At 31.9% G+C, this 13,907-nt stretch overlaps 1 protein-coding gene across 5 annotated transcripts in view; it reads left to right on the forward strand.

The window, feature by feature from the left end:
- The window catches only part of LOC118188529 (recombining binding protein suppressor of hairless-like), a 192,008-nt gene that overhangs the window by 138,695 nt on the left and 39,406 nt on the right, over positions 1-13,907 (forward strand). For 4 of the 5 annotated variants that reach the window (XM_085809823.1, XM_085809825.1, XM_085809824.1 and 1 more), the window contains exons 4-6: positions 6,116-6,296; positions 11,619-11,642; positions 13,539-13,634. In XM_085809823.1, coding sequence (XP_085665949.1) covers positions 6,116-6,296; positions 11,619-11,642; positions 13,539-13,634 — 301 coding nt within the window. Of the gene's footprint in view, positions 1-3,860; positions 4,011-6,115; positions 6,297-11,618; positions 11,643-13,538; positions 13,635-13,907 lie in introns of those variants that run through there. The other variant, XM_035358976.1, reaches the window with a different exon arrangement.

Below are 13,907 nucleotides of genomic sequence, written 5' to 3' on the forward strand. Positions count from 1 at the left end.
GACCCCTTTGGTTGTCATCCGACGCAATCTTACAGCACAGCAGTACGTCGACGAAGTTCTAAGGGCTACCCTGCGCTTACATTTCAGCAAGATAATGACCGCCCCCACACTGCACATGTTTCTACTGCTTGCCTTAGTGCTTTCCGAACATTACCTTGGCCAGCAAGATCGCCGGATATCTCTCCTATTGAGCACGTTTGGAACATTATGGGCAAGGCCCTCCAACCATCTCGGGATGCTGACGATCTAACGCGCCAGTTGGACAGAATTGGCACGATATCCCTCAGGAGGACATCCGCAACCTCTCTCAATCAATGTTAAGCCGAATATCTGCTTGCATAAGGGCCAGAGGTGCACAAACGCGTTACGGATTTTTTCACTTTGTGAAGCTCTATTACTTCAATAAATCATCCAATTTTTTCTCAAACTATAATCATTTGTTTTTCTGTACTTCGGATAACTCCTTCTTCCTGCGTCGATTTTTTTTTTTTTTTTTTTTTTTTTTTTTTTTGTGTGTGTGTGTGTGTGTGTGTGTCTAAGAATGTACTTTTGGCAGCTCGTGTAAAAAGAATGTTTGAAAAATCCCTATTCTTTTTTAAAGATAATGGAAATTCCGAAAAACAAGTTTAAATGCGATAAATAAGTTTATTTCAAGATAAATGTAGGAAAGAAATACTGTTATTTATTTACTGGTCTTCAAATGATGATTATCAGAGTATAGGCGATAAATTGTTTTCGGAATTCGTTTTCCAGCTTTCGATTTGGTAGCTTCAAAACTGCGCCTATCATATGATTCCGATGTTTGGTAATATTATTAACTCTTCTATCAGGGTAAATCTTAAAAATTAAACCCAGGAAGAAGACAAGCGCCTGGCCCCAGCCACCACCCCAAGCTCTTATTGGACACGACTTCTGATGTCTTACAGTGACGAAAAGAATTCTCCGCGGCATTATTGTGCGCCAAAAGCTTGAGCCCGAGATCATTTTAGCGCTGAAACAGGCGAAAAAATTACAAAAATAAAAAGCAGCTTCAGAAATATATTGTTAATATACATAGTATTAGAAAAAAGGTGCAAATCGATGTGCAGTCGATAACCGTTTAGTCATTAGATGAATATCGAAGTCATTTGACAATAAACACTTTTTATAAGATATAAAAGTTAAGAAACAAAACAATAATGCATAAAAAAACAGCATGATAACTCCAATTGACAAAGTCAAATAAACGATATAATTAGTTCTTTAAAAATATCTTATCACTTTACCTTATTTTAAACCATAAATGAAGAGAAATGAATGCCTAGAATTAGAAAGCGAAAAATTAATCTAACTGCAAACAATTTTGATACCAAACAATAAATAAAAGGAAGGTTATTTTGTTAACAAACGGTTAATTTTTATGAAGCAATAACTAGCTTTTACATTTATATCACTTTTAAAAAGACTGTTCTGAAAAATAAACCGCTAATTCATGAAAACTGCGGCAGACATTATTTACACAGTAAGAGTTAAGTGCTTGACATTGCTGACGAAGTAAATCTTGTTAATGGTCTCCTGCTATATGAAATTTTACAATATATTTCTTAAATATCAGTATAGCGCTATGAATTGCATTGAATACAGATTGCTTAGTCAAACGATATTTACGTATTATAAAGTTTTATCTATGCCATTAACATGATTTAACAATTTATATCAAAAGTGCCGACATATTTTCTTATACTGTTAGGTTCGTTTTAATTGCAAATATTCTGTTACATTGCACAAATTCACATTAACACAGGACATAAACAAATCCAAAGTAATTATAAGTTCCCCTTGACATAACTCAAACGAAAGAGATAATGGAATCTTTTCAGCCTGACGTCATAAATGGCAACCAATAAGAACAGGGGTGGTGGCTGGGGCCAGGCGCTTGTAGGAAGAAGTGTTTAATCATGTCACATAATGTCTCTAATTTTCTCCTGTTTCATGCCATTTATCATTACAAATAAAAAATTTAAAAAAAAAAGCATTACAAAAAAAAAAAAAAAAAAAACTGGAGTCTCAAATCGATTTTTTCCCTTTTTTTCCAGACACCCAGCAAGCAACGAGTAGAAAAAAAAAAAAAAAAAAATTTGAAAGGTCTTGAAGTTAAATATACTGCATCATATATTTAAGCGAGGCTATACTTTACAAATGCAGTACTTTCAGTTTTTTTTATGCCATCATATAATATTTTTGCTTAAATAGCTTCTGCAATTCTTGTATACTTTTTGTAAATGAAGAAAATGTTTTCCGTTTGATTTTTAAAGACTGCAGAAATGTGAATGCGAATTTTACGTGGCTGTCAATTTCGCACTTCTCAAGAATTCACATATAAGCAGTCTTTTTTTTTTTTTTTTTTTTTAATTTCATATGCCGAGATGACGGTATTTTTACGAAACTTTACGTCATTAATAATTTTTATAGATATGTCCACAAAACTTTCACGTTAAAAATTATTTCCTTTTAAAATGAAAAACTTTAAAAATGTCTATCAGTTGACAGATCAGTTGATTTATCAGTTGACTTGTCGCCTAACTTTCGAGCTGTCGATATATACCACGATGTAAACGATCTCTACTCACGGTGACCGGAAAATGGAAATACTGGAATTTTTCGTATGGTTTTCAGTTGACATAACCGATACAGCCTGGAAAATAATGTACTGATCACGTCAATTAATTAACTGCTGAAATCAATCAACTAAGGTCTGTCAGTGGCTCAGTCTTCATGCAACATACATCTGCTAGCTGATGATGGCCACTTCCCAGAAAATTGTTGAAGTTATAATAAGTTACATATAAGCACCATGTTGAAGAAGATCCTTATAGAGTCCTTTAACCGAAACTGAAAGCATAGATTTGTTAAGTTTTTCCTTTGAATCAGTCTTACCGCTTCGTAAATTCCTAATTCTCTTGCTCATGAAAATTTTATAGGATTCCATGCTAACTAAACCACAGAATTAGTGTTACAGAGAAAATATGTCGGCCCTGGCAAAGACTGTGTTACGAGACCTCAAGTATGGCATAACAAAATCAACTTAATGAATAATTATTTTAATTAAAAGTAATGCCTATTTGCTTTAAATAAAAATGTTCTCTTTTATCAACTAATAGAAAAAGATTAATAAAACCTGACGGCTGGAAGCGTCATAACTGGGTATTATATAAAAGCTAATTTTAAAGAGGAAATAATTTTTGAGAATGTAGTTTTTATTTGTTAATTATTATACCTTTTTAGTTTTTTACTTGTTAATTATTTTAATTCATGAATATGTATGGAAAGGAGTTAGTGGCCGAGTCAAGCTTCTTGATATATTATTTTGAGGAAAATAGAGCCAAGCCCTTACATTTTGTACATATTCTTCATCTTGCCTACGACACTGTACATAATGCATATAGTTAGTAATTTCACCTAGAAACCAAATCTGAGATATGAAACTACAATGCTCAGCTATTATAATATCAGTACATGGTCATGGAATGAGATAAAAAATGTGTAAGAAAATTCTTCGTGACTATCATATAAATACAAAGGTAGCATATATATTGTTCTATACGTTATCTGCTGGTTAAATTGTACAGTTTATTTTTAGCTGTTTTTGTTAATTTCGATGTAATTTTGATATTTAAAGCATGGCTACTAAATTTAACCGTATTTTTACTTCATTATGTATCTCAAATTGCGATACAGTGTAAATAAAAAAAAACTTAAGATAGATAAATGCATGAGAAAATAAAAAAGGTGGCATGTGTTTATTGATAAACCTTGTTTCCGGTGAGCAGAATCTGAGATAAAGACTTTGAATTTTTGCGCTTTCCTAAAGACCTTACTCTATACTCTTTATTTTAAACAGCGAAAAGTACATTCTGAAATGCTTAAATAAAGTGTAAAGATTTCAGTTGCATTTATGTCTCAGTTTGAGTTTTTGTTCGACGATGGAGGGTTTCCTTATCTTGAAGCTTGTTTCCTTTCTCCTGATTTGGGTAAGATTTCTTTTTCATTTAACATAAACGCTTTCCCATGGTTAAAAGACTAATGTAACGGAATAAAAAGCTGTTTATTCACATGGATTCAAGTTTTTTTCCTTCTTTATTTTCTTTTTAAAGATCAGCTGTTCGATAATTTTTTTTTACTTAAATTTTTTTGTCCAAGTACTACGTTTTTTAAAGAGGAATTACAGTTTATTATTAAGGATTTCCCATGGTTAAAAACTAATGTAACGGATTAAAAAGCTGTTGTTATTCACAATTAAAAAATTTTTTCCCTTTTTTTTTAAAGGTCAGCTGTTCCATCATTTTTTTTTTTTTTACTTAAGTTTCTTTTGCCCGAGTACTATGTTTTTTAAAGAGGAATTACAGTTTACTATTAAGAAGATGCAATTTTCATGAGTTACAAAAACTTATTAATATTGTTAAAAATGTGCAATGCATTTAAATTTTATGGGCTATTTTAATCTTATAGGAATTCTTTTTTTTTATATTATAACTGAGTAATGTATGAGCTTTTATATACTATATGAACGCATTAATTGAATAATGCTGCTTCTAATAATTTTTTAAAGATGTGTAAACATTGCATCTTTAACGGAAAATCTTTACTTTTTATATTACCTTGATTTCTGTATGTTTTCATAAATTTTATGGCTAAAATAATAATTAATTTAAGGTCAAACAGTATAATTTTAAAAAGGATCTTTCAAGCATAAATGCAAAATGTTACATATGGCATCAGCCTAAAAAATTACATTTTTCTCATATGCATATGTATGCATATAGGTTAAGAGCTGGATTATTGTTTATTAGAAAGCTTTGATTCAAAATCTATTTTATTTAGACAAATGATTCTTAGTTTTATGTTGTTTAGATATAAACTTTTAGTCCTCTATAACTGTCATTAATTTAATAGAGAGATGTTAATCTGGTAATATGAAAATGGATTCCAATATGAAAAATGATTTTCATTTAACTAGTATTGAAAATGCTTCAGTGTTTAAGAACATACAGACTATCACTATCTTCGGCATCTTTCTACCTACAAAGCAGTTCCATAATTCATCTCCTTAACCTAAGGTCCAGGATCGTGTTTATCCAAAAGATTGTAGTCCTTAACCAAGAAGTGATGAACTTAACTGTGTTCACTTAACGTTAAACAGCGGTAAATAAGTACTTAGCAGAAGGGAAGCAAGTGTGACAATGTGACGTGCCTAAGAAGAAATTTCCATTCAGAATCATTTAGTTTTGGTTTAACTTTATTTTGATTTGTTAGTTGGATTTGCAAGTTGTATATGTGTTAAGGAACGAACATGCTTTTAGAGATGACTTAGTTGCGTTTAAATCAAGAAATTACTTTATGAGTAGTAAAAGAAAGTATTCAACTGGCTGTCATTACTGCTGCATTTTCATGCATCTACGTTCATCCACCGCAGAAAATATTGTCATCAGAATTTATGTATAAATATATATAATTACAAAACAATTCTTTTGAAAACAAAACACAAACATGCCTAGTATATGATTATTTGAAATTTATTAATTATGGTGTTGGTGTTGGTGTTGGTGTATTTAATTATGGCAAAGCACACGAGGGCTATCTGCCTAAAGGGAGGGATGCCTTTCGTGGAGGACTTTCTAAGGGAAACTGGCTCGTATACACGTTACACATGGGGAAAACCACGAAAACGCCCATGCAGCCAGCCCGTTCGCGGGATTCGAACCTCAGACCGAACTACCAGTGTTCAGCGTCTTTACCGCTCGGCCGCTGGTGGGCCTTTATTAATTATGAATTTCAATTTTTGGTCTTTGTGAAATATTAGTTCTAAATTTCTTACTTTATATATATATATATATAAGCCGTACTACTGCAATAAAGTACAAGTTTAAAATAACGAATAAAGATATATTTCATAAACATTAAGTCATCGCCTTGTATTGAAATGGAATATAAATACAGTGCAGGGCATAGAATATCAAAAGTAAATCTCTTGAATTGCTTAATTTGATTTATATTATTCGCATTTGTTGTTAATTTTACTGTTAGTTCTGACTGTACTGTCTGTTCTGCGTAGACTGACTGTCTGTTCTCTTGTTAGATTCAATGCAATATGGGTCGGCACCTGAAAAAATTAACGGAGACCAACCTCAGCATCAGTTGTTATCCATTGGCAGTAATTCATCTCTTGGAGTACCTATGTTGCATCCGTCTTCCCACCATGGATCACCTAGTCCCATGCCCACACCATCTCCAACACTAGACGATAGAGGAAGACATAGGTAAGAATTTAGTGGATTATATTGTAACTGAAAAGCAGTAGGCTTTTTCGAAAATTGGAAACATAATTTATATATTTATTTATGACTTTTAATTTCAGATTTCAAAAACTTTCCTTTGATGTATTATTACATCATTAATCTAATTAAGTTAACTTTAGGTTAACAACGTAATAATGCATCAGACGAAAATTTGTATTCCCAAAACCTTAATTTCGAAGAAAGACAAGAATGAAAGTGAATGGGAGATGCAAATATTTTATTTCTGCTAAACAAAAGTCATCTTCATTTCAATCTTTTACTTTTCATGCGCTCGCTGTTTCCTCTTTCAGGTCAGGTTTTAGTCAGGAACACAAATCTTAAGCACTATTGCAGCTGACAAATGTTTCTCAGTTCATCTTATTGATCAAGAGGTTAATAATTTTCATCTCATTCATAAGAAACAAAATTCTTTCGTTTCTACAAATCATAAGAATTCAATAGATATTTCATTCTTTTTGCCTACAGAACTGCGTATATCTTATATAGGTTTAATTCTCGTGCCGAATTTCTACTATTAATAAAACCCGCAAATCGATTTTAAGCACCTTATTCTAAATGTGAACTCCTGATGTATCTACAGTCCCATGCCAGTAAGGTTTAATGCACTACATTAGTGAAACAAGAAGAATCTTGAAATTTCGCTCCAAAGAGCGTGAGGGTGGAAAAAAGAAAGGTATAAATCTCCCATTGCCCCATTCACTCTGATGGTTAAAAAGCTACGTTTATCTTTTCTTTGCAACAAAGACTATTCAAGAAAGTCTTCAGCTGGAGAAATAGATTTCTTGGAGATGTTTCACAACCATAAACATCTCTCGATTCTGGGTACTCCCCGGTAACAGGAATCCAGAATAATATCTCAGTATCAACAGCATCGACCACTTGCATATATATAAGAAAATATATTTAAGTGCTTAAATATATTATAGTTTATTATATATTTAATGTCTAATAATAAACTAAAAACTAATTATAGTGCATATGTATATTTTCTTCATTAGATGACACGTTTTTAAATTTAGAAAGAGAGTTGCTCCTACGTAAAGCTGTTTTCGGTATTGGAAGTCTTTACGCAACTTCTGGAAATAATTAATTTACTTAATTCTGCTGGAAAAGAATGTTAAAATTACTTAAATATGAAAACTAATTCGAATAATATTAGAAAAATCTGGGATTCTCGGGTATACTGGATATTTAGGGAACATATTCACCTTCGCGAAATCGCAGAAATCCGCTTAAATACACCTTCCTAAAGTTTTACTGCTTTGACGAATGTCTCCAAAGAAGTTGTGCTGGTGGTGCCATCTATGAGTGTTTCCTAAAGTTTCTAAGTCGAGGATGTTCGGTTTAACACAAGTTTCTCTAACAATTTAACTTTATTAGCAGTACTAATAAGGACTTTTTAGAATTTTTTAATAATATCTGTTTCCAAAACGGTCATGTTATGGAAGTTCTTAATAAATAAAATTAAAAAAATGATTGTGTGATTAAATCAAGGATTACTTACTTTAACGAACTAATAAAATAAATCAGTTATTAAATTTTATTTTAAATAAATTTTGAGACTACTTAAATGCTGTTCGAATCCATTAATAAATTTCTTGTGACTAATTTCTGTTTTTTAATAAAGGGAAAGAGTATCCTTTCAATTAATTCAGTTGTCATAATTTAAAAGTGCATGTTTGGATAAAGTTTAAAGATGCCACATGCATATGAAATTACATTTGAAATGAAAAGATTATTCCAACAGATAGTTCAGTTTTCGAATTCATGTTAAAGTAATTATTATCTTTTAAACATTCAAAGAATTCGGTCTTTTTTATTCATTTATTTATTAATTTCTGCTGGAAATGTTATGAGTAAATTAATTATTTCCTTATTAATTATTTCCGGAAGTTGCATAAAGACTTCCAATACCGAAAACAGCTTTACGTAAAGTAACTCTCTTTCTAAATTTAAAAACGTGTCATCTAATAAAGAAGATATACCTTTAAACTGTTTATCACTGACATATTAGGTGAAGACTCACCTTTAAGCTGTTTAAACTAATTATTTATAAGGCTAGAACATTATATATTACAAAGCACTGCAACACTAACATAGTTGTATTTTTACATGCATCCAAACTGCCGCCCTTCACAAGTTGCTAACTGATAAATGTTGCCATTTACAAATTACTAAATACTCATGCTCCGCCGTCTGTCTTCAGTTTTTCAGAATTAGTGAGAATCTGACAGCTTGACTTTAAAGACTTCCAATTAATAAATGTAATGTTAATAAATGTAGAAAATTCTGTATTTATTAAAATGTAGATTCAATTAGACTAGAATTAAACAACACACTCTACATATCTAGATTCTGCCCATATGAAGTCTGACTGGATTAAAATAGGTAATTCAATAAGAAGTATCAAATTTCAAACTTGTCCTCAGTTTCTTGCCAATCAATCGATTTACTGGATGAAACGCAAAATGTATTTACTCAGAAGGTAGAACTTCCCGAAATGGCTAGCACTTTTGTCGACCCTTATTCAACGATATTCGATCTGTGTGCTTCGCCAGATGTCGCTACTGGTGAAAAAACGAGCTGTATCAACACTTTCTCATTTCTATGATGAGGTTTTATCCATCCTCGAGGAATCTGTTGTTGGAGATTCGTTTAGAATAGGGTTTCTTAAACTTTTTCCAGTCGCGACCCCTTTTTACACTGACATTTTTTCGCAACTCCCATTATCCAATAATATTTACAAAAAATTTGTGGTACCCCATAAGTATTGCGCAAATTAGACACGCGCGTGAATGAAACTGTCAATTTTTTCACTTGTACTGTAATATATTATTGCAGTTTTAGATCATTAACTTTAATTTCTAATTTTAAAACAGAGAACAATGTAAAAATTTTAAATAAGTAGCAGACGAAATGACAGCGTCAAGTGCAAAGCAAGGAAAATGAAAGTTTCTATTATAAAAAGAATGCATCGAAACGTTTTCGTTTTTTTCTTTGTCTCTATTGTCTTATCTTTATCTATTTTTAGATACATTGTGTAAAAATATTTGGTATTTGTTAAATTATTATAAGTTAAAAAATATCAAAACTGCTAAAATTTTTGGCGACCTCCTGCTGCAGGTCCCGCCACGCTCTTGGGGGTCGCGACCCACAGTTTAAGAAACCCTGGTTTAGAAGGAAGTTGCGCGAGAGAATTTTTTCAGCAGTCAATGTACAATTGAGCAGATGACGGCTATGATGGGCGTTCATTGCTATTTATTTGGACGTTTATTATTGTTACGTTAATGAAAACGTGATTGTAAAATTTTAATACTTTTTAAAGCTGGTGTCTTTAAGCATATGTTTATGAGCATACATTTATGAGAAACTTCATCATAGCTAGAGCTTGTTTTGCAGTCACTACTCTACAAAATCCTAGTGTTACTTCAGAAATATGCAGGACTTCAGGCAGAAATAGTGAGGAATAAGGTAATGGGTAGCGTTTCACAACGGTAAAATGTTTGGGAAATACTGAGATAGTGGGATGAATTTTTCATGCAAGGTGTGCCACCAAAAACTACAAACAGGAGTACAAACAGCTTCAATTATTCCTCTAATATATATATAATAACGAATATTATGGTAAAATTCTCTAGAATAGAATAAAATGAAGCTTTAGCTTTTCTATCTAGGGATTTTATAGTTTTTTTTTTTAATTACTTCTTTAACCAATTCTCACAAGTTTCTGATATCGAACCCACCAGCGGCCCAGAGGTGGCTGTTTAACTAGGTATTAAAATTTATTCGGTCTCATGGTCTTATTTGCTGAACATGCTTCATGTTCAGCGACTTTACCGCATGCCAGCAGCCGAGCGGTAAAGTCGCTGAACACTGGTAGATCGGTGCGGGGTCCATCAAGCGGGCTGGTTGCGTGAGCATTTTCGTGGTTTTCCACATGTGTAACGTGTATACCAGCCTGCTTCCCTTGGAAAATCATTCGCAAAGGCATGCCTCAGGCCGAGACCCTCGAGTGCTTTGTCATAATTAAATAAACCAACCACTATTTGCTGACGACTGCTATTTCGATACAAATCCGGCGAACAAGTTGGCTGTATGGGTATTTTCGTAGTTTCTTCATGTGTAACGTGAATATGAGACAGTTTCTTTTTTTAAATATTCCTTTACGAAGGCATGCCTCTCATTAGGCAGATATTTTCAGAGTGCTTTGCCATAATCTAAATAATCACAGTTATTTTTGAATGAAGACTACTCATCAGATCTATCCTAGATTCTACACATCAGGTCCATATCTAGTGAAGTGAGCGTACTTTATCGAATAAAATGAATTGCACTGTCTAGCGGAAAGTTAGGGATTGTATTGAATCTAATTTAGCAAAAAATATAGAAGAAAATGGCCTCTTACGAAGCTTTATGGCATCGTCTATTTACAATTAATTCAGAAAAATGCTAATGCGCAATATTTACAAATCATGTGTCATCAAATATAAATCGCTTACAAAATAGTTTGCATTTTTTTAACTCACACAGGGATATTCGAATGACTCAGTAAGTTTCTCTGTTGGAATATACCTTTGCCATTCCAAGCTTCGGGAAGGGCATTGTGACTCCGCACTGAAATAGTCTAACACCTTAACACAAATTTTAAACAAATACGGTATTCATCATATATCGTGTACATGTTGTCAAATATGGCAGAAATGCGTCTCAGCCCTGACTGAATCATTTTGTACCTCATTTATATCTAATGACATATATAAATAGTAACTATTTCTCGATAGCATATCTGAAATAACTGAGTTGCTAATGAATTTTCCTTTCGACAATATATCACTATTATTTTTGTAATAGAAAATACTGAGTATAAAAAAAACTCTTCAACTCTTTACAGCTGAATAAATAATACAAATAAATTGAACATTTTATGTGAAGTAGCATATTATCCAGATAATTGATTTACTTTTAACTACAACTTTGAACCTTCAATTCATGTATGATGCTAAAACGAAGTACGCTTTAAATATACTCGTATTTTAGATTGTGTGTTCTTGAATCATCAATTTATACATGATGCTCAAGTAAAAAGCTTGTAAACTTTTTTTTTTTTTTTTTTTTTTTTTTTTTCAAATTCTCTTTCTGTTTAAGGTAATTGTAAGCCATCCATAATAATAAGTTACACATTTTTATTAGTTTACTTATTATAATGTATCTATAAAAATTTATTTTATTTTATTTAATTGCATTAGAAGTTATATTCTTACTTTAGATGTTTCTGTTTTCCAGGTGGAACGAGCAAAGATTGTCCAGGTAAGAATAAGCCACTTTCTTTTCTCTTTCACTTTTTAATCGCCGTAAATGAAAATTATTTAGAATGACTTAGCATATGACTCAATACAAAATAAAATTTAAAAAAAAAAAAAAAAAATGCGTGCGTAAACCTGAATGGTCATCAGTACACATCGGGTACTTAAAAGAATTTAGTGCACAGTCAGCTCTTGATTAACCGGTCCCTATGTCATTGATAGTTTGTAGATCAGATTAAAAAATATACAGCTATATATACAGATTGATTCAACTAAACATATGCAAACGTCTGAGAGGAGTAGGCTGCACAAAAAAAAAAAAAAAAAAAAAAAAGAAAGAAAAAAAGAAAAGAAAAAAAAAAAAAAAGAAAAATCATAATCATATAAGAGTGGGAATCGGAAACGCCATCTTCATGTATTAGTGTAGAGAGAAAGCAAGAATTGAAAGAGAACAAAATACATTTTATGACTAGCAAGACATTTGCAAAATGTATTTGGGATCATGGAAGATGTTCAAATAAGTTGTAACTATAAGCTGTATATCACGAATGATATCGTAAGCGCATGGAATCATGTACATTTTGGAAAATTCTTGCGTGCCTCGGACTTCCAAAGATGCGTACTGTAAGGTCCCCAGCAATTTCAACATGGATGTCGTACACCAGTTCTTTGATGTAACCGTAGAAGAAACAATCAAGGCATATTAAAGACGACAATCTTCCAGATTGACCTTTGACAAATGACCGTACTGTGACAAAACGTAAGCAACGTCACCGCCGAGCAACGCCATCTATAGCATGAAGGTTGACTTTCCGACGCTACTCTATTAAATGATTCCAATTTGTTTATGTAGGTTTGTTTGTACTTTTTCTGATATTCAATTCAACACATACCCCTTTTGCAGATTCCTTATCATTAATATACTCCAACGTTTTTAACTTTCGTTTCATTTCAATTTCGTTTCTATCAGCATAAGCTCAGCAAGAATTAACATAACAAATACAAACTCGAAGCCTCTACGATGCAGAATATTTTGATAACATCTGCTGACTGATTATTATTCTCTGAGTCATAAGTTGACGTTCACTGAGTCTTTATCTCTACAGTTTTCGAAACAATTCTTAGAGAGTTCTTGTGACAATTGTTTAATCCCTAAGAGTTAAGTTTTAAATTTTATACTATTCTACTGCTTCTCAACTTTCATCATAATTTAGGCGAATCTCGGTTACTGCAGAGTGAGGTTAAATGCTGTGCATTTTGAACTCTTCATTTGCTAAATCTTAGAGGATTGCAGACTGTAGGCGAATCAGCTTATCGTTGTTAAGAAGGTTTTCCCAGCTTTGGTATCGGTAACGACTCAGTGATTCCATGCTAATGTTAGATTAACATTAATTGATAGAAACTTCCAGATATCTATTTCATGAGCAGCTAGTTTTGTGATTTGTTACAGGCCAAATGAGTACTTTCTATTCGTAGAGTGACAATGGAGTGAACCCCTTCATTTTTGTGTTATGTATTTATTTTCGGTTTAAACACAAATTGTAGTGTCAGTAGAATTACAATAAATAAACAAATAATAATATCAATTAACCAAATTACAAATAAACATATGTAACTGTGTAGTGAAACAAATTCAAAGCTTTTCGCGACACACCAAAAATTGTGTTGCGAATAGTCACTTTATTTCCAGTGATGAGAAAGGAACAAAAAAGATTTAAGGAGTAGTAGATTCTTACTTTGTTAAACTAAAAATGAGGCATGTTTTTAGAGGCAAAATTGGTTTTGTAACAAAAGTTTACTTTAGTTTTATTTCGTTTGAATCTATTTTTTTCTAATAATTTCTTAAATTTCATAATGATTTTCTATAGAATCATTGATAGATTTTGGTTTTATTTTTCAGAGAGGCCATGAAAAGATATTTAAGAGAGCGAGGAGACATGGTTATTGTTATATTACATGCAAAAGTTGCCCAGAAATCTTATGGTAACGAGAAAAGGTATGACTTTTCTACTGCTATCATTATTATTGCACATATTTTTTCTTTTGTTGCATAGTAAAGAGAAATATTAATACTTCTTTTACTATTTTCATGATTAATGATTCCTATTTTATGACTGTAGTTTAATATATGTTTGGAAGAGATTACAGATGATCCTTGAAATGCGCCGTTTGATTTGCTTGAATTTATCTACACGTGGATTTTTTTTCGCAAATTTATTGGGCATCTTTTTAATTTTTAAAGGGATTTGAAAAACTAATAGATAAAAAT

The sequence above is a fragment of the Stegodyphus dumicola genome, chromosome X2, assembly GCF_044657685.1.
Source record: "Stegodyphus dumicola isolate Sdum_Otavi_A_Nest chromosome X2, ASM4465768v1".
Classification (NCBI taxonomy): domain Eukaryota; kingdom Metazoa; phylum Arthropoda; class Arachnida; order Araneae; family Eresidae; genus Stegodyphus; species Stegodyphus dumicola.